This window comes from Equus asinus, chromosome 8 (assembly GCF_041296235.1).
Source record: "Equus asinus isolate D_3611 breed Donkey chromosome 8, EquAss-T2T_v2, whole genome shotgun sequence".
In the NCBI taxonomy this organism is placed as follows: Eukaryota; Metazoa; Chordata; class Mammalia; order Perissodactyla; family Equidae; genus Equus; species Equus asinus.
In genome coordinates, this window is record NC_091797.1 from 45,510,413 (window position 1) to 45,536,575 (window position 26,163).

The 26,163-nt window shown below is 42.0% G+C and overlaps 1 protein-coding gene across 10 annotated transcripts in view; it reads right to left on the bottom strand.

Annotated features, from left to right (window-relative positions):
• CARMIL1 (capping protein regulator and myosin 1 linker 1) overlaps window positions 1-26,163 on the bottom strand; it is a 309,026-nt gene that overhangs the window by 12,932 nt on the left and 269,931 nt on the right. For 7 of the 10 annotated variants that reach the window (XM_014851593.3, XM_014851590.3, XM_014851589.3 and 4 more), the window contains 6 exons: window positions 23,374-23,440; window positions 22,523-22,719; window positions 11,506-11,618; window positions 5,609-6,038; window positions 2,399-2,480; window positions 1,027-1,239 (listed from right to left, as the gene is read on the bottom strand). In XM_014851593.3, the coding sequence (XP_014707079.2) occupies window positions 1,027-1,239; window positions 2,399-2,480; window positions 5,609-6,038; window positions 11,506-11,618; window positions 22,523-22,719; window positions 23,374-23,440 (1,102 nt within the window). The remainder of the gene's footprint in view (window positions 1-1,026; window positions 1,240-2,398; window positions 2,481-5,608; window positions 6,039-11,505; window positions 11,619-22,522; window positions 22,720-23,373; window positions 23,441-26,163) is intronic. The other 3 variants (XM_014851594.3, XM_014851592.3, XM_070515533.1) reach the window with 1 other exon arrangement.

Genomic DNA, 26,163 nt, shown 5'->3' on the forward strand with positions numbered 1-26,163 from the left:
AAACCTGGTGCCTCTGTGCCTCCCCTTCTGCATCTGTTAGATGGAGCTGTGGTGAGGACATTAGGATTCATCAACTGAAAGCACTCAGAACACTGCCTGGCACAGAGTTAAGCGTTCAATCAAGATTAGCACCATGATGATGATGAGCATAAGCCGCCTATCTCTATCCTTGTTTGCCTAATTCTTGTGGGGGATTAAAGTGAAGAGGTGATAAGAGGTTCATTGCATTATCCATTCTACTTTTGTATGTTTGAAAATTCTTAGAACATTGGAAAAAAGAAAGACCTGCTAGGGAAAAGAGGCAGTTACAGAAGAGAATATGGCAGAGCCTAATCCATTTCCAATATATTAAAATTTCTTCTAACGTTAGATTTTCTAAACCTAGAGTCAGCGAACTTTTCCTGACAAGGGCCAAGTAGTAAATATTTTAGGCTTTGCGGGCCAAATGGCCTCCTTCACAACTACTCAACTCTGCCATTTTAATGCAAAAGCAGCCAGAGGCAATATGTACATAAACGGTGTGGTTGTGTGCCAGCATCACTTTTTTTTTTTTTTTTTTTTTTTACAAAAACAGGCCCACAGTTTGCCAAGCCTTGTTCTAAACCCTAAATATTTCACAGAATATAGGAGAAAAACAAAGCTTATGCTTTCCCTCTTTGTGGCTCTCATCCTTAAACTGCAGCCTTCTGAAGCGTCTGTACCCGTTGGAGACCGATTTCAGAAAGTAAATCAGGCACCACAAATGGGTCAACACAACACAAGACTGCTTTTCTGGTCTCGCCCTCCGACCTGTAGCCCTGAACGCAGGGACGGTCTCTGAGTCAGCGGGCCTTGGTGTTCGATAAAGGAACCCTTAGCCTTTGTCACTTTCACAGTCTCTGGCAAGCTTCTCATGACTCCCATCCAGCAGACCCTCCTGTGCCCACATCCACGGGCAGCCCTTGAAATCATCTGTGGGGTCCCGATCCAGCTACCCTGAGAAGCCAGCTGGTCACAGTGCCAATGCCTGACCAGCAAAACCCTTACCAGGCCGTGAGGCGGTTCTTGGTTTCTGCGGAATGGTGGGCCTTGCCGCCAGGGTGGGTTTTGGGGACTGCAGGGGGGGCTTCGGACTGGTGGGTGTGCTGGAAGAGCTCCGAGACCTGGAGCCCGCTTCCACTTTGGGTTCTGCTTTGGCATTCTTTTCTGGGGTTCCCAAACCGAAGCGGTTCTCTGGAAGACCTGGGTGCAGTTTAGGTACTAAAATGAAAATGGGTACAAAAAGCACACTTTACAAATCAAAGCTGAAAGAAACCAATAATTTGAAGCTAGGAGAAGTCTGGTACAAACTGCTATAATCCTTAATTGTCATTCCTCATCATAAATATGTTAGAAAGAAACACGCCATTCCAGCATGTTTTCAGAATCAAAACATACTGGTGGAAGACTACAATTCTTGTAGAAAAGCAGTAAACTTGATAGTGCTCTTCTGATCGCCCCTGACTATCTCATAGATGACAAGCCTTACATTCAATAGGGTACAGGTCCATTCTATTGTCCACAGAGAACAGGAGTTCTTCATGCATTTGAAGCAGTCAGATCTTTCTCGGCTCTGGCACAAGGTACAGGGATAACCAACTATAGGCCCCTCAGTTCTGGACAACAATCAGGGAGGGGTCAGGTGCGAGTCCTGAGTGAGGAGGGATATGCTGATGGCCATAACCTCATGTCTAGTGAGAACAGCTCCAGGAATGTCACCTCAGGCCCCACCTCCATCCCTTTTGATGCCTTAATTTAACCGGACAACTGGCAAAAATAAGCCAGTTAAATGCAATTTATATTCCAACTCTTACTGCATGAAGATATTAAAGCTAAGCATAAGAACTTCAAGCAGCAAAATGAAGTTTCTAACATTTAATTTTCAAGTTACTCTCCAGTTTCCGTCTAAGGTATCTGATTCTTTTACTATACCTGAAAATCTGAGGGACAAAGGATACTGGATATTTACGAATATTTAAGCTGAAAGGGAAGAGCATTACCTCATATCAAACAAAAGAGGCACCTTCCAAAAACCATGTATGGCTTATTTTTAAAAACATCAGCCACATCCCCAAAATGTTCCCCCTGCCTCCCCAAATGCTCACAGTTAGGGAGTTCTTCTCAATGAGGTTTCCTCTTTTTGGGAAATTGGAAAAAGTGCCCTGTCCAGGCACAAGGCCTTAGTGGTGGAAGACATGCCCCAGGTGGAGCTGGCGTAGGTGAAGGGATATGGTCCTTTAGCTGGAAGCTGAGAACACGTTAACACAGAGGCCCATTCTTGCCTCCCCATCTTTATTTTTCTCCTGTCAATCACGTGTGACTCCTGGAGCCAGAAGGTAAGCGTTTTTTCTACGGAGGTGATGGTAATGGCCCGACTTACCTGCCCCACCTCCATCCAACCGTTCTGTGCTGCTCAAGGCCAGGCTGGAGGAATCTTGGGAGAGGGCGTCATTCCCAAGCTTCTAAAAAATTCAAGTACCCACCCCCACCGAAAAAGTGCACATTTATTTAAAGTGTAAGAAAAAGAACAAAGCAGATAATAAATGACAACAAATAATGGCTCCTTAACTCTACTGCTGTTACGCTGACATTCTATTCTGTGTTTACAGTCAGGGCTCTGAGATCCAAAGTGAGGCCAGTTCCTCAGATTGCTCCCCACAGATGAGAGGTGGGGTGTGGGTGGGGAAGGGGAAGCCAGCGGGCTTGGGGATGTTTTCTGTTTTTCTGGTTGAACACGTTTGTGGGCTCTGCAGCCTGAGATGCGCCATGCAATGGGGACAACTGAACCCTCTAAGTTTACAGGACCCTCCCCAGATTGGGTTCCAATTATCTAGTTTTAAAAGCAGCAAAGCCACTTCTGAACTCTATGTACAAAACAGGTAGAATGGGGCCTGAAATGGACAGGCTCTTCCTTGCCACTGAGGCAGAATCACATTGATCTATTGTTTAGGAGGCAAACACAAATAGACAGGTCTGAATTAACTTCTTTAAAACTCTGCAGGTGGGAGGAGTTTGTGATGGCAAAGATAAGGAAGGTTAAATGCCATGGTCTTAGAGTAGATGCTGTAACTGAAAGAGTGAGGAATCAGCCTCTACCTTATGGTGCAGAAAATCCACACTAAAGGGAGGCATTTAGGTACAAAAAAGATTTGCAAAGAGAAGTCTAGTGTTGGCTTAGTAATACGTAAGAATTCTATTGACAAGGGTGATCCACGTCCACCTCCTGCCTTAAAAAACAAAAGAGGTGGGCAGGTAGACCAGGAGGCATGCTGATTCCTAAGACAGTCTGACCTTCAGCTTGTCCATTCCTACTCAACTCTGGCTTCTGACAAAGCTAAAGGCAAATATCTGCTGCTGATTCCTAGCTTTACATTGGTTTTGATGACATAGGAGGGTTATTTGAAACACAGTTGAGATCTGACCCATTGACCAAACTACCACAGCCAAACACTCGCCAAGAGAGCCAGCTCTATCAGAAGGGAGCGGTGAACGTGGCAGGAATGCTGAGGAATTTCTCAGCTAGACTACAAAAGTTCCAATTTCACTACTGGAGGGTGCTGAGCAGGTCTCTGAGAAGAAATGTGTACGCGAGTCTGCCAGTGAGAAGAGGCATATTACTCAACAACGTCATGGAAAAGGTATCCCAACAAAAGGGAGCTGCACGCCAGGGGCTGCATGGAGAGCCCTCTGGGCCGAGGACAAGTGTCGGCAGGGCCAGGCATTAGCCATGATGTCCCAGCCCAAAAAAGCAGGGGGGCACTATAGCCCTTGAGCCTGAGCTGTCCAGAGGCTGGGCTTAACCAGTCCCCAAATGCTTGTCCTAGCATTTTATAGCCTCTTAGAAGGCAGGAGCGTGTGTGTCCGTGCTCTGACGAAAACGATAATGTGGAATATTTATACAGGGTCAGGATGAGGGCGAGTCAAGCAAGGTGCCAGAGCACAATTTTAAGGAGGCTCACACAAATGCAGTACGGGCACCTGAGAATGAGTGTCTCCTTAAATTTTGCACCCTGGGTGCCTCCCTTGCCTGTATTTAAAATATAACCCTAGGAGTTGTTTCTACTTTTTCCTCCCAGGCTTTCTGAGGTAGTCATAAATACCAAAAATGACAGTGTGGAATGAGGATGCAATAACGTAATGCCAATTATCTTTGAATGCAGGCAGCTGACTAGGTGGCCCCAGAAAAGAAGATATTGCCTCTAAGCGTTCAATACCTGTTACTCTCCTTTGTTAATAAATGATAAATGCCATATCTTCATTTGCACAGACCTTTTTCTTTAAACACAGGTGAAATGTGGATAGTGTAAAGAGAATTACTGAAGAGGAAAGTGAAGACAATATATTTTTTTAATTGTATATTGACAACTATGCTTATGTTGCTAACCTTATAAAGAATATGGTCATGGAATTTTAGGGGAAAATATTCTAAAACTAATTTTTGAAAAAGTTCCTCTTATTGTTTTATTATTCTGCTGGAATACCCCTGACTGGTTCAAATTTTAAATACTAGGAATTTTTATTATTGTTGCTGTTTTACACAGACACTAGATGGTGCTAAGAGATCATTAGTAAAAGCCTTGAACAACTAAAAATACTGAACCATAAGAATTTTGTCACTTTGAGCCAATTTATACATCAAAGTCAAAGCACATGGAAAAAACCCTATAGCACTTCTCATCTTTCTACCAAAGGCAGCTGTTCATCAATGGAAACAGTGACAAAACAAACAGCTCTTTAGTGAAAACAGCACATTCATTGTTGTTAAGAAATTCTATAAAATGGATTAAAATTTAAACATTTCCTTGGGCGTCTGATTCACCAACGATGTGGTCCCAGTATTGATTCAGAATTCTGACCAGTGAAGGCCACATCATGCCTTTCTCGCTGAATTAGCAGAATATAGTTATATGGTCCCCTCCCTTCAACTCTTCTTCAGGGGTTGAGTGAGTTAGGAGGGATTGATAACTAGGAAATTGCTAGATAACAATGGTGCTGGTGGAAGAACTATGGTGAACAGTTGCAAAACCACGTGGGATGCAGGATTTAATGAAAAAACAACTAGTTGTTTAGAAGTAATACAAAACAGCCCTCCACACCCTGGTATATAGTTTACCATTTACTTCCCCAAAATCAAGGGTCCACTGTTTTATTCTAATACTTCAAATAGAATCTGCTTTCAGTATTGTTATTGGCCTCTGCCAGGTGTCCCCTCTCCTGTCACCCTCAGGTCTCCATTTGGATTCAAGACTCAGTCTTTTCCCCAGAGTTGAGCGTTTCCCTGGCACAGCTGTCACATGCTTCTATGACAACACAAGGAGCACCTGGGCAGGTGAAAAAGCCCGAGTACTCCCAGCCAATGACCTACCTTGAAACACTGCGGCTCTCCGGAAGAGCGTGGCTCTAGTGCCGAAGGGAAAACATGGCCCTGCCTTCATGGTCTGTGCTCTGGCTTCTTTAGGGAAAAGTCTTTTATTTTTGGATTTTTATTTACTCAATAGGCTATTTTTCTGTACCTCTCTTTCTCACCCATAAAAACCGAGTGGGGGCAAAAACACAAAGACAAACAAGTCAAAGTGGGCTCCCCGCTCACCTTCTGCGCACAAGCAGCTCTCCTCTCCTGCTTGGCCTTCATCTCTGCCAGCAGACCACTGCCCATCACCTGGACCCCGTACCTCCGCCCGCCCTGTGGACTGCTCTTGCTGTCACTCCGTTCCACCTTGCCCACATCTTCTCCTTGACTCTCTTCAAGGGAGTCGGGTGTTTTTATCTCCTCTATCCGTTCAGAATTGCCATTGTGCTCAGCTGGCTTCGTGTCCTTCCTGGGTGTGTCCACGGCTGGGCTTCGGCCTGCGCCTTTTGGTGAGGAGGGTTCCTCTGTCATCAAGCCCATTGATGGCCGCTCAGATTTGGACCGGGATTTGATTAAATTGAGAAAGCCGCTTTTCCGAGAATCCCGCTTTTTCTTTTCATCTCCTCCTTCGCTAAGCTCTTGGGACTCGGAGCCTCTTGCTGATGATCTCCTGTGATGTGAAAGGACAAATCCTGTTGGTTTTACTGTAATTAAAGCTCCAGCAAGAATCAGTCAAAATACAAATATGGAGATGGCTGCTTTGACATCAACCATTCTGAAGCATTTTAAAAAGTCGATTTGAGTTACTGCGCTTAGGAAATAGAGAGGAAAGTGGAATATTATCACCGTATCCACAGGTGAGGAAATGGAGGCACACACAAATTAAGAATGAGAATCCGAAGGCACTGGTGGTAGGACTGGGAGCTGAGGTGAGTTTTTTCATATTGAAAGGCTCTAGTCAAGTGCCTCTCCACTTGTAAAAACTCCCAACAAAGCTGGCCCCACTCAAGACAGGTGGGCCACTGCCTCATTTAATGTGGCGGGTACTAGACAGGACTAGATTTCTCCATAATACTCTAAATCCCTCCAGAATCATTAGATACTAGGTGAAACCCCACCCTTAGTGTTCAACCCAAACAAAGATTTGGGTCCTTGCTTAAATGTCATACCACTGACAAAGAGCAACAAAGCGAACAGAAAAACAGTGAACTTTGGTAGAGGGCTGTCAGAGAATATTCAGAAACTTGGGCAATGGATGGGGAGAAGAGTCAACAAAACGGGCTGAGCGGGAGGCATCATCACTGCCTTTCATAGAAAGCTGCCAGACTGAACGCTTTTTAGTTCCCTGAGTTGCCAATACAATCACAGTAAGGGATTTAAAAAAAAAAATCATAAGCCTCAGGGGGAGGAAAGGCAAAAACAACAAAGTTTGGAAGCCAAAATAGTCATGAGTGACAAGAGATTTAGGAGCTCTGGGAAAGCTTGACCGCTAGAGCGTTACTAGTGGAGACCCAGAAGCAAATGGATTTGCACTGGCTCCAGAACGAGGAGCAACAAGCCCCTCTGGAAACAGAAGTGAAGGTGGGGCTTAAGAGAGGTTGAAAGCCCATTCACCAAACTGTTCGATCCTCGCCCCAAACCACAGAGCCCAAGACTGCCCCATCCCACCCCAAGTTTATCCTCTGGGCAGGATGAGTCAAAGAATCTCTGAGCTGAGGGACAGCAGGTGCAGCTGAGCTAAGTGTGACCATCATGAAAACAGGGAAGTTCAGGGAAGGAGAGCAGAATTTGCCATGCCCAAATATGCCTCTTTGGCATAAGGATTATTTTAGGCTGATTATTTTTAAGAAACAGCAGACAGGAGAAGTTCTGAAAACTGAGTAGAACTTACCCTTTTGTAAGAGACATTTATAAGGGAAATCTCCATTTGTAAGGGTGTCCCCCCCTCTCTGTACCAGGAAGAGGAGGACGAATAAAACTCTAGAAACTTATCAATGGAGAAAGCAAGGACGTAATTCTGCATAACAACTTTACCCTTTTTACTGTCCTTTTCCGGATTATCTCCCAAAACTGACTCCCCCTCCCAAACATCTTTCTTTCGTCTTTAGCTGGAGATGGTATTTAAGGTGGTGGCTTGGGCCAGTTTGAGGAGTCCCTCAGTTTTCCTGGTGTCTCCCATGTACACAGAAGGTATACATCTTATTAAACTTCTGTTTGTTTCTCTCATGTTAATCTTTTTATTACAGGGGTGTCTTAGCCAAGAACATAGAAGAGTAGAGGGAAAATTATTTTTCCTCTCCTACACAGGAAAGTCTGCATACTGAACAGTGATACCACCCAGCTCCTTTCCTTCATTCTGGATCCCTTCGAATGGGGCAGCCAGGTTTACGCCCTCCAGGCAAGAGATCAAGTTTTCCAAGAAGTCCAAGAGACAAGATTAAAGATTCAGTCAGTCAGGGAGCCCCGCCTCCCCAACAAAATAGTCCAAGAAGGTCACCCTACATTGAGTCATACCTCTCAACAAACCCCACTCACAAACTTCCAAGAAACTCATGAGTGCTCCATTCCATTTCAACGTGAAAGAGAAAAAACTGTTACATCCATGAAACAAGAATAACAGAAAAGGGAGAGAGCAGAAGTGGAAAACTCAAGGTTGGAAAATACAACTGAGGAAATCTCCCAGAAAGTGAAGGGGGGGAGAATTAAAAAGAATGAGAAAATAGGAGAGAACAGGTAAAAAAAAAACCCAAAACCAAAAAAACCTAGTGGATTAACAGAGTAAACACATAATTTGAATAACGGAAGTTTAAGAAAAAGAATACAGGAAAAAGAAAGGGAAGAAATTATAAAAGAAATAATTCAAAAAAGAATTTCCAGAATCAAAGAACCCGAATTTCCAGAGTAAAATGGCTCATTAGTGTGTAGCAAACGGGTTAAAACCAAACCAAACAAAAAAAATCCACCCATAAAATTTCCATAAAACTTCAATATACTGGGAACAAAGAGAAACCCCCAAATGCTTCCAGAGGAAAAAACCAAACACAAGTCACAAACAAAAGCTTGGGACTCAAAGTGACATTGAATTCTTCTAGCAACACTAGAAGCTAGAAGATAATGGGACTAGGTTTTCAAAATTCTAAGGGAGAATGGATTCTAGCCTAAACTTCTATACCTACTCACACAATTAATCAAAATGAAAGACAGAGGAGTTTCAGAAACTCACCTCCCATGCTTCCTTCCTCAGGAAGCAACCTGAGGAGGTGCTCCACCAAAACAAGGGAGTAAAGCAAGGAAGAAGAGGCCAGGGACCAAAGGAGACAGGAAAAGGACACAGGAATGAGGTGAAGGGTGGTGCAGGCAGACAATGAAGGGAGATCCTGGAAAGACTGCAGAGGAACAGCTGAGCGGTGACGCTGGAGTTGGTCAGACAGCAGTGAAGGATGTGTCCAAGAAGAGGAAACTGAGAATACTTAAAGAAATTGAGAGATTTACATCTTTACTGGAGATTTAGGAATACGTCAGTGATAGGAATCCAGAAAACTAAGCAAAAGGCGACAGTTATTAACTCCGGGGACAATACAAAGTTGCATAAGGAAGACAATGTGGTCATAGTCTACATACATCACAGCCGTGAATATTTAGCTGTGAATCTCAGCTGTGTTATAATGAAGAAAACATTAAATATTGACGTCACCAACAGTTATGACAGAACTAAAGAAGAAGATGGGGAGTGGAGAAGTGCGTGTGTGTGTGTGTACATGCGTGTGTGTGTGTTTTTGGTGGACAGTACGCTCAGTGTTTATAGTGCCCACATAAAACTGAAAAACAGGAAATAGCAGGAAAAGATGTTATTAAGGAATATGGAAGCAAAATAAAAAGTAAACAGCTAGAGGAATAGGAAGCAATTGCCTCTGGGGAATAGTAAGTAGGGAAAGAAACAAGGTCCTTTTTTCTTTTTTTGAAAAAGCCTTGTAGAGCATCTCACATTTTCAACCATGAGCGTGTATAACTTTGATTCTCAAACGTTCTTCACACAACTTGATTTTACCTATGCCTAGCCCTTTACATATAGACTGACAATAATCTGTTTTTATGTAACAAAAAGAAATGGGAGGCTGGCCCTGTGGCCGAGTGGTTAAGTTCGCGTGCTCTGCTGCAGGCGGCCCTGTGTTTCGTTGGTTCGAATCCTGGGCGCGGACATGGCACTGCTCATCAAACCACGCTGAGGCAGCATCCCACATGCCACAACTAGAAGGACCCACAATGAAGAATATACAACTATGTACCAGGGGGCTTTGGGGAGAAAAAGGAAAAATAAATAAATAAATAAAATCTTTTAAAAAAAAAAATGGAAAAAAAATCTCAACTTCTAGTAGATTCCATCATTATTTGATGAAAATTGATGTATTGAGTTCTGTCTAATTGTGCACTGGAAGATGAATGGAATCCTCCTAGAGCAGTATCTTTGCAGAAGGTGGATTTTACACTTTATAAAATGTGCCCAGCTTCCATTCTGTTCTGTTCTTTCTTCCTTTAAAGGAGGCGGCAGCATGAAGGGTAGAGGAAATCACACGGGGGCAAGTGTAACAACACTTGTGCACCTGATCAAATGTGTAGATAAACCTCTCCACTATGTAAATATCAATTTCTAAAGTTTTGAAAGACGCGAGCCTACAGTGGTGTCTGTAGTTTATAGGGGTACAGGCCAAGATTGTCTCAATTCATTCAACCAGTAGTGACTGAAGGCAGACTATATATTACAGGCTGTGTCAGACATCAAAGTTACAATGAAAAATAAGACCCAGGTGTTGCTTCTGAAGAACAGCACTCTATGGGAAAAAAAAGACTTGAAAGCAAATCATTATAAGAGATTTTCTCATTTTACTCTGTTTATGTTGGCATTGCTTGAACCTTTTACATTGAGAATATATTCAGCCATTCCTTGCACTGTAAAAAAATTTAAAACCAAACAAACTCTTGAAGGAGTACGTGTGCTCTAACAGATGTATGCAGAGGATGGAAAAAGAAAGTGTTGAGTCAGCAGCAGGGAAAGAGCAATTAATTGGGAGTAGGGGGGCAGACATGGAAAAGCTTCAAAGCCTAAATGACATTTAGGTTCTTGAAAGATAGGCGAATAGAATTTTTCCAAGTATAGTATGCCAAGCTTCAAGGCCAGTGTCAAAGAAGACAAATAATTGGGTCCTGAAGCTTATAACATTCAGTAAGTTATACTGTTATGGATATAAAAATTTAACTGACTTTCACCTCACCATCCTGCTGAGGCAAGATAAGGCTCATCAATCTATGAATGGACCAGTTTCTTTCCTCTCTGTGCCCTGCCTGCCCACCCTCGGCTTATCAGTCTGGTTTAAATTCGTTCCTGAATTTGATATCTCAAGGTGAAGAATACTTCACAGAAGCAAATCCATGTTAAGAGAATATTTTGGGATGGATCTGCATGTAGTTGGGGATTAAATAACTTGGTACGAATCATGTTTAAAGACTGGAGTGTTTTAAGTTAAATTGTCAATAAAAGTACCACTGAATTGTCCTTTAAGGAAACTCCACCTAGTAATAAGAAAATGCAGACAGAACTTTCTAGAGGTTAACTCCGAAGCCTCTTCACTAATTCTGTGGTCATTTTGACGCTGTTGAGGTTGTGCCATTTAGCAATGCTGTAGTGTCCTTACATATATCAAATTACAAACAAGCAGAATTTAAAAGTAAGTAATTTCAGCTGTCAGAGCTCACGGTGCTGTGATACAATCATCCAGGTGAATGTGATAAAGCCCCCAAAAATACCTAGGGGAGGTACATTTTGCAGTCTGGTTTAGCATAGTACAATGGTTCTCAAACTGGAGCAAGCCTCAGCAACCCTGGAAGGTTTACTAAACACAGATTGTTGGGCCCCAGCAATTTGCGTTTGGGCTAGAGACTTGAGAATCTGCATTTCTATCAAGTTTCCAATTGATAGGGATATTGCTGGCCTGGAGAGCACATTTTGCAGACCATCAAAATAGTAAATCCCATTAAAAAAATTACAAAATAAATGAGGCTTAGTATACTAGATTTTAATTGTAACTATTAGCAATTTAAATGTGAATTAAATGGTATTAGTGAAATGACTCTGAACTCACTTGGAATCCATTTTGGTCACTTTCTTGGTGAAAAATTCATCTACACCTTCATCCACTCTCCCCATAAGACCATTCTGTTCGCCATCCTGGGAGACTATGCTGGCAGCACAGACCTACGAACCAAACAGGTGTCATGTTAATTTACATTCAACCTTATTTAGCAAGCATTTATTGGTAGATTCAAGGGACTGAGATAAAGGCCATGGGAAGGAAAAGACTGACTAAAATAAGGGGCCTTATAATCTACTAGAATAGAAGCTATGTATGGCAGTAACAAGGGCAGAAAGAAACAAAAGTGAGGAATGCACTATAAACACAATGCCTGGAGGAGGATTCATGCTGCCTCGTATATCAGAAGCAGCTGGGACCTAACAGGCTGTGAAGAGTTGAGTGTGTCGAAAGGCAGCGAAAGGCATTGCAGGCAAATGATAAGGAAAGAGAGAATGCATGGAAAAATGAAACACACGCTGAATTCTTGGAATGGTGATAATTCCAGTGACCAGGGGCCTGTGGTGTGTGGATGGGGTTAAGCGCTGAGGATAAACCCTGGCAGACGCTAATAGTAGCCATTCCAAATCCCCTCCTCTTCCTCCTTTCTTTCTCACTGAAAGAAACCTGATTTCAAGATGTGAATACTTATTTGTATAAGCCAAACATCATAATTCTATCTCCTTGCTTGTGATTGGTAGGCATGGGCATGTGATACAATTCTGGTCATTGATATACAAGGGGAAATATGCTAGGGGGCTCACGGGAAGGTTTTCCTGAAGAGGAGGAAATGTACTTTTTCTGCATGGTTATGAGAGGGAGGATATGACGTGTGAGCTGTGGCAGCCATCTGGAGCTCATGAGGTACTGGTAAGCTTGAGGACGAAAGCCAACATACTGAGGATGATGGAGCAGAAAGTTGGAAAACACCTGAGTATTTGTGCTATGCTGCTGAATAAACCAGATCTGGATCCTGAGATTTCTAGATTTCTTGTTAGGTAAGAAAATAAATATTTCTCATTATTTAAGTCACTTTTAGTTGAGTATCTTGTTACCTCCAATTGAATGAATATTTCCCAACTAATGAAACAAGAACCAATGATGAACAGTCTTGACTTCTATGCCAAGGAGTACAGAATTTACTTTGTAGGTGATAGCCCACAAAGAAATGGCATGTCCCAACCTGTATCATGGGCAGAAAATTCTGGGGCAGCATGACGGAGAAGCATATTGGAGAAGCCAGACAATGAAAGTAGGGAAACCTGTACAGGAACACAACTGAAAGACTCCTCTAGTTGTCTAGTCTAATCTGGAGGAAATGAGAGACTGAAGAAATGAGAATAGAAAGAAAGGAATTGTCCCAAATGAGATCGAAGTTTCTAGGCTGGGTGAATGGGAGCATGGTTCTAGGGAACACAGTTCAAAGATTTGAATTGGGGAAGATGATGATGAATCCAATTTCAGACAAGTGTTTGAGGTATAGTGGGAAATCCAAGGACAGGTGTCCAGTAAGGAGTCGAAAGCTTGGGTCTCAGGAGAGAAGCTGGTGAAAAGCTATAAGGAAATTATTCACCAAGTTAGCATTTCTTTTTGAATAAACTCACAGTGAGCTTAGTAACATGCTTGATTTGTGTCTGCAATGGCGTATCAAATTAATATTTCACACAGATAGGTTGTGGGCCACTGAGAGAGAACATGTATTTGACCCATTATGTTGGGCTCAAGGACAAATTCTCACGTGGTTGGGATATCCGGTCTGATGTCTTGCCATAGAGTGGTGGGAAATCTACTTTCTGTAATCTTGATTTGGAAGTCTCAAGTTGCCTCTGGGGGAAATTGGCTCATGCCTGCACATGCACTGTTTAAAGAAAAGACCAATCATTTGCTTTAGACAATCATCCGCTTCATTCCTCGGGAAACCTCTGTTATGAAAATGAACTGCGTGTTTGAGTTCACATTTGTGAAATGCTGAAAAGTGAGCAGATAACAGACAAAAAACCCTGTGACATGTGAACAATAAAAACAATTACACCTCTCATCTGAATGGCGCTTTACATTGCAGCAAGGCTTTCCTGTGTATTGCAATGGAGCGGAGAATCAGAGAAGCTCTACAATCCAGTTGAGAAAAAGCAGCTCACTGCAAAACTTTCATTTTGATTCCAAAAGATAAAGTAGCACGAACTTGCTTGCATTATCATTTTTCCTTTTGTACAAGAAGGGAGAACGGAATCTCTACTGTAATAAGAGCTCCCTAAGTCTGTAGAGTGCTAGGTAGTACTTTACATGTGTTTTGCACATCATTATTTCACCCTCACATCTACCCTTTAAACTGAAATCCTAGATTTTGATTAGTCACAGACCAAACAGTGGCTCAGAGGGTGAGCAGCACCCACACAGAACACCTGACAGACAGACAAGCAGGATGTGACCCCAGGACACACACTCCTGACATGAGGCTTCCTTCCAGTGCCCCCACGCTTCCCCTCAGAGGTTTCCTCTCAAATTCCTTTTCCCATTTTGAGGGGAAAAAAAAAATCTTTTACTAGTATAATTTTTCATCTCAGCCCTTTTCTTTTTTCCTGCTTTGAAACAGAATTCACAGCTAGCACAAAAAGCTCCCTAGGGATGCGAGGAACGTCAATGGGTTTCAGAGATGGAGGCACAGAGGGCTTCACAGAACAGTCTGCTTTCCTACAGGACCGGCCAGTTTCTAGGGCTGGGAAGGCACCTTGTAGATCCGCAGTCCCACCCTGTTATTTTAGAGATGAAGAGACTGAGAGTAGAGAGGGTAAGAGAAGTTCAGCGTCACTGGGAGATCTTCAATGAGACGCGGTTAGAAATGCACCTGTTAAAATGGGAAGCGGGAGGTGTCTGCAGCCTGTAAGAAGAGCAGCAGAAAAACTGAAGACTGAAATGATCTGTAGTTTGTCAAAACAGTTCAAGGCCAAACACACATGCTGTTTTAGCTCAATTTCTAGTGAAAGGAAAGGAAAGGACACACAGACATCAGAAGTTCTCAAAATCCCATTTGACTTTGGTCTTTTCCGTCAAGGAGAATAAATTTCAGACTAAAAAGGGTAGCATAGGTGTTGGAAAGGGGGATGGCGCGCAGAAGCCTCAGTCCCGAGCTGGCTGGAACCCACCGCACTCAGAGAAAGGATTTTGCAAATAGAATCGGGAATTGCTGTTGTTGATATCTGAGAAATAAAAAAGGTAGATTTTCTACCACTGGTGCATAAGCAAATGCTAAAAGGATAATTGGCAAATGCTTAGAAGATAAGCCGGTGATTACAGGAACTAAAGACCATTCAGACCAGACCACCCTCCGTTTTCCCTCTGGCAGGATTATCAAGATGAATGAGCCAGGGAAACGTGGTAGGTGGTGCACCTGGACTCTGACGAGGCAGCTGCCGAATATCTCATGATGTCTTCATGGGCCGGATGGAGAGAGCCGGGCAGGAAGTAAGGACAATTAGGTACATTAGTAACTCAGAACAAACAGATCCAAAAAGTGCTAATTAGTGAGCTGACTAACCATGGACTCTCATATGCATATATTAGAGAGTAAGAAACCTGGAAAAGTTGAGAACTAAGCAATCAAGTCAGGAAATAAGGAACCCAAAGGAAGCAAATATAATAAAAAGAGAGAAATTAATGAACTTGAGAGAAGTAATAAAACTAAAAGCTGATTCTTTGAATAAAACTAATAAGAGACAGGGGCTGGCCTGGTGGTGCAGCGGTTAAGTGCACACGTTCTGCTTCTGGGCAGCCCGGGGTTCGCCAGTGCGGATCCCAGCTGTGGACATGGCATCACTTGGCACGCCATGCTGTGGTAGGCGTCCCATGTATAAAGTAGAGGAAGATGGGCACGGATGTTAGCTCAGGGCCAGGCTTCCTCAGCAAAAAAAGGAGGACTGGCAGTAGTTAGCTCAGGGCTAATCTTCCTCCAAAAAAAAAAAAAAAAAAACTAATAAGAGACAACCTTGAAAACTGAGAGGCATTTAAATATTTTAGAAATGAAAAAATGAGACATAGCTATTGATGAAGAGATTAAAAACTCTTATGAGAATTCTATAAACAATTAAATGGATAGACTAAGTGGACAATATCCTAGAAAAATATAAATTACCAAAATGGTCTCAAGAAGAATTAAGTGCTCTGAACAGATCTATAACAAAAGAAATCAAATCCCTCGTAAAGAAATCTACATACAAGCATCACATGCACACAGCACGCAGGGAAGGCATCAGGCCCAGATGGCTCCCCGAGAAGAGAAAATCTATTATATGCAAACTGTTCCAGAGAATAGAAAAGGAGAGAGCTTCCCAAACAATTTTATGAAGATAGCAGAATTTTGAAAACCAAACTAGATGGATGATCTAGAAAAGAAAAAGAAAAATTATAAATCTCTCTCACTTATGCACATAGACGAAAAATTCTAATAAAATACGGTAAACAAAGCCTCGCAGTAGATTAAAAGAAAGCAAAAATATCATGATCAGGAATGGTGTAATGTGAGAACAATCTGTGAATGTGATTCACCATAATAGCAAATTAAAAGAGAAAAATTTCCACAAATACTGAAAAAAAATACAATGAAATTAAACCATCATTCATTGAAAAAAAAAGAAAGTAGGAAGGAAACTTTCTCAAATGAATAAATAAGACAGAAACTGCCACATGTCTACCCAATGTCTATTCTCTCATTTACTCAGTAACAAAATCCTGATGTATATGGAGTATCAACGTGACCAACTAAAATACTTATCTTCCCAGATGTTCTTGCATCTAGGACTGGAAATACAGTTCATTTCTGGCCAGTGAGATGTAACTGGAAGCATACTAGGACCTCTCAGTATGTTCAGATTTCCTGATACACATACCCTCTCTTTCTCTGTCTGATATATGCTTATAAATACAGAAGATTATAGGCTTTGCCTGAGAGTAAGACCAGTCACTAGCCATTAAAAAAGCGATCACAATCTGAGGTTGAATAAAGAGAAGTACAGAAGTTAGAAGAAGGGAGGTGATGTGGCCAGATCCTACTAAAGTACTCTGATTTTGTTTTGGGTGCCACACTGCAATTTATTCAGAAGGGAGCAACAAAAAATTGTAAATGGATTCCAGACAGTACCATATGACAAATATCAAAGGAGCTAAGAAATTTAGATTGGAGAAGGATAGACCTAGTAATGACCCACATCTATTTGTAAGTTTGCTAAGTAGAAGAGACTTAAATAACATATGCCTCTTCAGATAAAAGGAACAAGACAGCTAAGCTAAAATTATAAGGATAGATTTTAGCAACACATAAAAAGTAATTTGCTAATAACTAGAGCTTTCAGAAAATGTCTGCTTCAGAGAAGGAGGTCAATATATTGAACAAGTGGCCAATTGATGGTTGTGTAGGATTTTTAAGCAGATGATGAGAGATTGGACAAGGACTTCAAAATCCTTTCTAACCTTGCGATACTGTTAATCAAAGCATGTAGGAGAAAACTGATTACCCAGGATCTGGTTAATTTCAATTAGAGTTGGTTTGTTTCATCACTGGGCCAAGTAGTATGGGGCCATGCCAAAAATATATGGTAAACCGATTAACACCGACTATCATGCAAAGGGAAGCCATTGTGGTCTATTATAATCACTCAGAGGATGATCACAGGCCAATCAGTTACTTGCCCTGAGCTTCATATTCCCTTGAATAATGAACAGATAAGATAGTCTTCAAAATTCCTTCCCGTAGGAGATGAGTCTAATTAGTGGCAGAGTCTGCATTAGAAGCTGGCAAGTTTCCTGAATCCCAGTCTAGTATTCTTTCCATTCTTCTCTGCAGATTTTTCAATGGTTTTTCCTTTAGGGAATATTTTCGCCTACAGCTATGATAGGCCAAAGCAGAAGCAGCAATAGTCAACCGGCCGTGGATGGGTCAAGGCCATCGGCTCTCCTCCCTCCCTGACAGTTGCCATGGTTAGAATGCGTTTCTCAGGCTCGGACTAATAGTATTCAGGTGAAAGTGAAGTTCATCACTTTCAGACCTGGCCCATCCAACCTCCTGGGTGTGAACCTTGGTGCTTCATGTCATCCTCCATCTGAATGGATAGGACTCCAAGGACCAACGAGGAGTAAAGCCACAGATGAAAGCAGCCTGGGTCCCTGAATGACCCTGGGTCCCTGAATGACCCTGATGGGGTCCCCTGACCAGATATACCCCCATTGGGCTATGCGCTGAGCAAGAAATAAACTGAAATATCAGGGATTTGCATATTATCCTCCCTCCATATTTTTCCCCCGTCTCATCTATTTGTTTCACCCTTTCATGGGAATGCTGGCACATTCTGGTACCTTCAAAACTGGCATTTCCCTCTTAATTTACCCATGAGAAGTACTCATCCCAAAAGCAAAGACTCTGAAAGTCACTTCTACTAAAGAAATAATTTTTGAATATGAACTTTTGTAAAATTAGTCGGCTTCTTCCTTAATAAACATAAGTAAGAATTCCCCAAATTGGTGAGACTAGCTAAGAGTGATATGGATCCATGCCAGAAACATTTTTCTCTTCCTCCCCCATTTTAGTGTCAGGGAGGTGAAATAGGGAACCAAGGAAAAGGCAAATATTAATACAGTAAAGATAGCTAACATTAATAAAATGGAAATACTAGCTTTAAAAAGCAATATTTGCATTTAATACAGGATTATATAATTTTATTCCATTTCTCTCTCATGACGGCTCAATTATGTAGGCAGTGCTGGTATTTTAGAAGTTGGCTCGGGCTCAGCAAGATCCCACGCCTTGTCCAGACACACGCTGACAGGGAATGGGAGAGCTCGTCAGCTGAGTCTCACGGCCCACTCTTACTACAGTAGAAGATCAACTTCTGTGGGCTAATTAGCCATAACGTTTAAGAGTTCCTATATATACATTAATGAAACGAAAAAAGAAAGAAACTGGTATCTTTTATCTCTCATTAAAAATAATTTTTTTTGGAGAGGTATGGGAAAGACAAAACGTACAGATGATAAAATGTCTATAGCAATTATTCACAAACTGACTGGTAGTTTAGAATGATTGTAGTTTGACCCAAGATTAAATTTTTACTTAGTTTTTATTTTATTAGGTTATCTACTCTTTATATTTACATAAATATTTTATTTGTATATTTTTGCCACAAAAATCAATAGTTGCAATACTAATATTTTGGGCCCAGTAGAAACTGACATGCTAGCATTTAAGTTGGCCTGTGTGATGCAATAAGAAGAATGTATTTGGTCTTTGTCCCTGGCTGACACAGAGCTTCTAAAACTCTTGGAATAGGGTGATAGAGGTAATAGGAACATCTTTTGTTGTTCATAACAAGCCCCTTTCAACCATAACGAGTTTATGCTAACAAGGTGAGTCTTGGTGGACCCCTAGATAGCTTCAGGATAAGGGCTGGTTGTCAGAGAAACCAACCATGTAATGAGAAGGTTGGAACGTTCAGTCCCGTCCCCCAAACACGGGGAGGGGAGAGGGACTGGAGACTGAGTTAATCACCAATGACCAACGATGTAATCAAACATGCCTACTTAATGGAACCGCCACAAAAACCCCTAAACAAGGAGGGCTTGAAAAGCCTCTGGGTTGGTAAACACATTGAGGAGCTGGGAGGCTGGCAGGGCCCCTTCCCAAGGGAGAAGGCATGGAAGCTCCCCGTCCCCATACCTTGCCCTATGCATCTCTTCCAGCTGGCTGTTCCTGAGTTGCATTTATAATAAACCCATAAAGTGTCTCTTTGAGTTCCGTGAGCTACTCTAGCAAATTATCACACCTAAGGAGAGGGTCATGGGAACCTCTCCTGAATTTATAGCTAGCTGGTCAGAAGCACAGGTGGCAACCTGGGGCTGATGTCAGAAATGGGGGCACCACTGAGCGCCTAACCTGTGGGGTCTACACTAACTCCAGGTTGTTAGTGTCAGAATTGAATTGAATTGTAGGACACCCAGAGAGTTGAAAAATTAGTTGGTGTAGGGGGAAAAATCCCCACACATTTGGTATCAGAAATGTTGAAAGCAGGGGGCCAGCCCAGTGGTGCAGCGGTTAAGTTCGCATGTTCCGCTTTGGCAGCCTGGGGTTCGCCGGTTCGGATCCCAGACACGGATATGGCACTGCTTGGCAATCTATGCTGTGGTAGGCGTCCCACATATAAAGTAGAGGAAGATGGGCACGGATGTTAGCTCAGGGCCAGTCTTCCTCAGCAAAAAGAGGAGGATTTGTGGTGGACATTAGCTCAGGGCTAGTCTTCCTCAAAAAAAAAAAAAAAAAAAAAAGAAAGAAAGAAATGTTGAAGGTAAAAATGGTCCATACCTTGGCTTTGAGGCTTCTGACGCCTGGAAAAGCTCATTAGAGGCATTAGAGGTTAAGGACAAGCTCCAGAAAAGCTAAAATAGACTTAAGGTGGACTGACTCTACTCACTCCTAGCAAACACAAACAAACGAAAAAATGATAATATTAAATGATGGCTGCTACTAAAATCTAGTAATTAAGATGAATTGCAACCTTCTCATTCTCAGTGGAAATATGTGGATGATGGCGCCTATGCGGCCGCTGCACAGTTATTAGATATGAAAGCACTTTGAAAATCTCAAGCACTGTGAAACCATAATGTAGCACGTATTTTCACTATGAACCCATGGAAAAGCAAGCTAGGCCTTGTTTCTCAGTCCACCAAGCCTCTGGGGAGAAGCTGGATCTATTTAGACCCAAGGCCTAATCCATCATCTCAGGACACAGCCTTGTGGGACACAGGCCCCAGGATGGGGCAGCCTAGGACATGCCAACCCTGTGAGTGCTGGCGTTGCTGTGGACAAGGTTAAAATCTCTCTAGGACAGATCTAATAGGCCCCTCCACTGAGGACTCCATCACAGTTTTCTTCCCCTCCCTTCTTTCTTGTTTTTGAAATGTATAAAGAAAAAAGTACACGGCCATTCTCTTTCCACGGGTCACTGACTTGATCAAGGGAAACTCAAACCATCGTTTCACATGCAAGTTATACTGCTAATGGCTCACCACATGGAAAGAGGCAAAGGTTATTCTGTAACCATCTAGAATCTAGAGGGTGGGAGGCTATATTTTCCCTGTCTGAAAAGGTCTTTTCCTTATTTAAAAAAATGTTTATTCCTCTAAGAATATGTAATAGTGAACTAAAAAGTTAAAATCAAGTAAATTGGAAAAGAAAACTATGCGCTAAATTTTTTTCCTTTTGTTTTTTGAAATCATGTCAAACTATTCAGATTCAAATGAGAGAAATAAACTAAACACAACTGCCTGATCTAGTGTGAGTAAATGATTGACCATACAGATAATCTGCTGTGGCCTTTATTCATGTCTCTGGTCATCCACCTACCACCCAGTAAGTATTGTTGAAGCTCTACTACATTCTAAACCCATACTGAGCACTGAGCATAAAATTATGGACAATAAACCCCATGCCTTCTAATATGGAGCTTATAGACAAGGAGAGAGTGCTCAGAAAACACTGTATGAGGACAGCTGTAACAGCGTAAGTATCAGGCATGGGAGGAGCCAGGGCCTCCATGGAGGGTTGCTCAGGCTGTGCACTGTGCACAACCAGAATGTGAGAATGACTTTCCCTGGAGTTGTGTAACCACGGCCCTATAGGAGCACAGATAGGGAGGGCTTCCTGGAAGAAGTCTTGCCTCAGTGGAGATCTGAAAGATGGGTCGTTACCAGCCCAGGAGGTGTGTGTGTGGTGGCGGGGAAGCAATGAGAAAAAGGCTGTAGCACTGGAGGACTAAACATGGGATGGGAGGGAGGGATGGCAGGGATGACAAGGAGGAAAGCAGACAGCGGGTCAGGGTTGGCGGTGGGGAGCTGGTGTTCAGGATCATATCCAGGTTTCTAATTTGTCAAGTGGTGATGCTTCACTGGGGACAGGGGATATAAAAAGAAGGGCAAGTTGATAAAGAAAGACAGGCTCCCAGGTTTGAATCTGTTAAGCCCGAAGTGCCCTAGGACATTCCAGTTCAGGAGGCAGGTGACTATCAGAATCTAGAGTTCAGCAGAGACGGCAGGAGTCAACAACAGAGAGATTATAACCATGGGTTTAAATCACATGACCCTGACAGCAAATACTACCCTCCAGGGCCAGGCAGAGGAAAACCGGAAAGACACCACGGGAGAGGCGGGCGGGAAGGAAAAGAGTGTGATGACTCTCCGCCTTTCAGGGAGGAGAGAGCTCTCTCTGTCAAGTAACCGCTGAGACATCAAGTAAGATGACAGCTCACCATCCACAGGATTAGGTCAGGAGTGACCCTGGCAGGGCAGTTTTGGGAGTGGTAGGTACAGAATGAAGATTTTGGTGGATTGCAGGGTGACAGGAAGATGAGGAACAGAGATAATAGGCACAAAAGACTGTAAAGCAGAGAAAAGACACTAACCAGAGACATGGGGTAAATTACATTAAGGCTCCTTAGTACAAACAATTCAATGTTCTCCTGTGGGAGAGACAGCAGGAGGCTGAGTCCCGCCACGGGCACAGTTCTCCACACACGGCCTCTCCACCACCCAGTTTGCAGGTGATCAAAAGCAAAGGCGCCAGAGTGGGTCAGAAACGGAGATGGGCAGAGTGTCTGTGTGGACTCCAACATGAGATGCAAACAATTTTCAATTACAAATAAACTCTTGGGAACTTTTCCCCCATCTTTTCACCCTCAGACACTATAAAATTCTATAGATGTAGCCTATTTATCTCACTCATGTGAGTGATATTTTTCTAAGGACTTTCAAGGACAACTCTGCTCTGAAGAGCTGGAAACGTTACTTGTCTTTTCGTTGTCTTTCCCAAAACTGTTGAGCCCCAAGTGGAGACATTTGGCACGAATATCACACGGAAAGGTTCTATTCTCCTTAACTGTAAGCTTTCACACTGTGCAAGGCACTTCAGCAGGATTCTCCAGCTCCTCCCGCCCCCACCCCCGCCCAAGAAGGAAAGGGTGCGGGAGGGGCGGGGCCTCTCCAGGGCACCTACCGCTGCTTGGGTGGGTTGCTGCTTCTTGTTCCGTTTTGGCCTTAACTTGGTAAAGTGCTCCAGCTTCTTCCCTTCTTCGGAGGGCAGCTCAGAGATAAACCCTGAGCTCCGCTTCTCCTGTCTGATGGACGGGAAAGGCGGGTCTTCGATGTGGATCGGCACTTCTTCCAGGGCTTTATCTAGATCAAACTCCATTTCTAAAATAAAGCAAAGCCCAAGGCTGAAACTTATTGCATAGAGATTGATTTAAAAGTTCCTAAAAGTACCTGTAAGTTTATTACGGAATACAAACACCTCATTCACAAATCACTTAACTCTCTTTCTCAATATTTACTCATATATAGTATCCCTAAGAAACATCCCAGGCCAGCCCTGGTGGTCTAGTGGTTAAGATTCGGTGTTCTCACCGCCGTGGCCCAGGTTTGTTTCCAGTGAACCACACCACCTGTCTGTCGGTAGTCATACTGTGGTGGCTGCATGTTGCTGTGATGCTGAAAGCTATGCCACCAGGATTTCCAATATCAGCAGGGTCACCCATGGTGAACAGGTTGCAGTGGAGCTTCCAGACTAAGACAGACTAAGAAGAAGGACCTGGCCATCCACTTCCAAAAAAATCAGCCAGGAATACTCTATGAATAGCAGCAGAACATCCTCTGATATAGTACCAGAAGGTGAGAGGATGGCGCAAAAACACCAGCCAGGGTTCCGCTCTGCTGTACACGGGGTCACTAGGAGTTGGAATCCACTTGACGGAACCAACAGCAAAAGAAACATCCCTGAAGTGGTCCAACATCCTTGCTGAGGGTGTTGCATGGTTACAAGGAAATGGCTGATGTTAGCAAAACACTCACCAAAGGCCCTGGAAACAGGCCGCAGCATTCGGCTATGGATGCTCTTCCTTTTGGATTTGGGAGTCATCTAGCAATAAAATAGAGAAAGCACTTAGACAAGTATTCACAGAAAACTTGCCTTTCAAACTTCAGAAACATTGGCGGGGTGGTGGTTAGAGAAACATTTGGGATCAATTGTTGAAGCTCAGTATTTTTGTTTCACTTCTTTGGAGGGTGGCTGGGAACATCTGACAGCCTGAGGAAAGACTGAACCGACGCCACATTTCTAAATGTTTACAGTTTTCTCTAAGGATATAGCCAACTGCTTTCTTCTTTCTCCCAACCCTAATCAGTTAAACTCTATTTATATGGTGGAAAGAAACAAAGAATGATACAGAATTTAACTCCAAGCTGCACATGAGGATATTAAAGTGGACATAAAGGATAAGATTGAAAGATTGTAAAAATCAGTTGTTAAATATTGAAAACACAATTAATTATTCATTGTTCATGATCACAGAAACATCAATGCAAGCACCACTGAACTCGTCACTTCAATGATTTAACCAGTTTCACTGTTTGGTTCCATATTTCTGCCACCAAGATTTTGATCTTTACGTTATGGGCAAAGCCTAATTAGGAAAAAGTTGCCATGATTTAGAAATCTGGATCTTCTGTCATTTCTCAGTAAGACATCTTTGATCCTCCTAGTCCTCTAAAATATGAGACCAAAACCCAAACCATGGCCAAAAAAAAGAGCATTTTTCTAGCACTGGTGTCAACTGTTGATTATGTAAAGCCAAACCTAAGGAAGGCATGAGCCTCTCCCTCTATGGGACCACACATGTCAGAGCTGGAGAGAACCATCGTCATCACCAACACAAACAAATTCCAAGGAAGAAACTTGAGTCTTGGCGATGATGAAGGCTACCATTCGTAGGAGCAGTGCCAGGAAGAGACTCGGTTATGGAGGTTAGCCCAGCATCCCTGTTACCACACCACTCGTTATCACTATACAGATGGATGGATTTTAGGGATATTTTAACTGGTTTGATACTAGAAATTGGCTTTTGCGTAAACTAAGAGATAATAACATAACTGAAAAAACTTAAGTTTGTAGATTTTCATTTCATTTAATAGGTTGTCATCTAAGGCTTTCTCAAAAAAAAAAAAAAATCCACCAGGTTGATAAACTTTCTTTGGTTCAAAGAACAAATTGTCTCATACTGAATTTTAAAGCAAATAACTTGACAGTTTCAACAACTTTATGCCATTTTTAATAATAATATCCTTTTGCTATTATTTATTGTTGAAGGAAAAAGGATAGAAAAAATGCTGAGCAATTGTATTGAAGTTCAGACTGGTCTTCCTGAAATACACAATGAAACTTGCAGATTTGGTTCTTTCAAGGTTTTGTCAAAGGCAGACAATCTGAGGAATACCTATCTATAAAGCCATAGGCTTTGCAGGTTCCATAGAAACAGTCAATCCAGGGCAAGTGGAAAGGAATCCAGTTTCATGGTTGTTCTTCCCAAACCTGGCCTTGCAGTTGGCTGAAGAAAGTAATGTCTATTCATAAGTGAAACCTCTAAAAATAATTAATTCTCAAGAGATACAACCTACCAAAATATATGCTGTGTTTAGTCATGAAAATTTCTTCAAGATTCTATCCACTTTGTGCACAATCACGGTAGGTAAAAAGATCAAGAAGTAGTTTGGATTTAACTTCCAGTCAATTCCTTTAGATCACCACAAATAAAAAGGGAAGAAGTTTAAAAATGCATGGAATGAAGATGTCTTCGAAAATTTTTTCCTGTGACTCTTGATTAGATTTCATAGAAAGAGTATTCATAGGCAAAAATAATCTGGCTCAAGTTTCCCTATTTAGCCTTTATAACAGATATCAAATACACGTAAAACATGAGAATTATGACATTTCAAATATACTATAATTTTTTAAATATATGAAAAGGAATATATATGGAATTATATATCCAAGTACGTAAAATAAATCAATAATATAAAAATATATATAGAAAGAGACTCACTTATAAACTGACACCCATGTGTGAATGTGTCATTCAGTTAAACCTAATTTTATAGACATACTGAGAAACATACAAAATCGTCAGGATTTTTGATGGTTGACTTCAACCAAAGGGGAATTAGTTTGTTCTTCTTGGTCCAGCTTTCTAATGCCTCAAAGCCTAGTATACAAAATTTGAAATGAGAAAGACGCATTCTAATGCTTTCATTGCTTTCCTTCATTTCACATGCTCTTTGCAAGTGCAAATAACTTCTAATTGCTTTTCACATAAAACTCCTTCACTGTATTTGACAACCTGTTAGTTGTGAAGTTTTGCCATGTTTGGACAGGGCCAATGGCCTTCTGCTAAAATAGGCAGGACCTGAAATCAGGCTAGTTTCTACAATTGGTATAAGAATGCAACCCAATTTTAACCATTTCTTTTGATGGATGAACTGTTTTACGATCCTCTTTTCATGGAGTTTAACAATGGAAAGAAAAAAATGAATCTTAATTCTCTCATATTTTTCTTTCTTTTCTTTAGAATTTCTTCTTTCTTTTCTTCTTTATTCCTATGATCCCATTACATTTACATCTAAAGCAAGGGGAAATTTAAGAATGATCTATGATTATCCACGTAAGTATATATTTAGGAACAAATATTCTTGGTTTCTCTAGAAATCTGGTTGACATGCACTCCCACTTCCCCCTTAACACAGCTGTTGGTTAGATGAACTGCATCCTGGGAAAAAAAATCTGGCTTTACCATCCTCTTTAGAACTGTT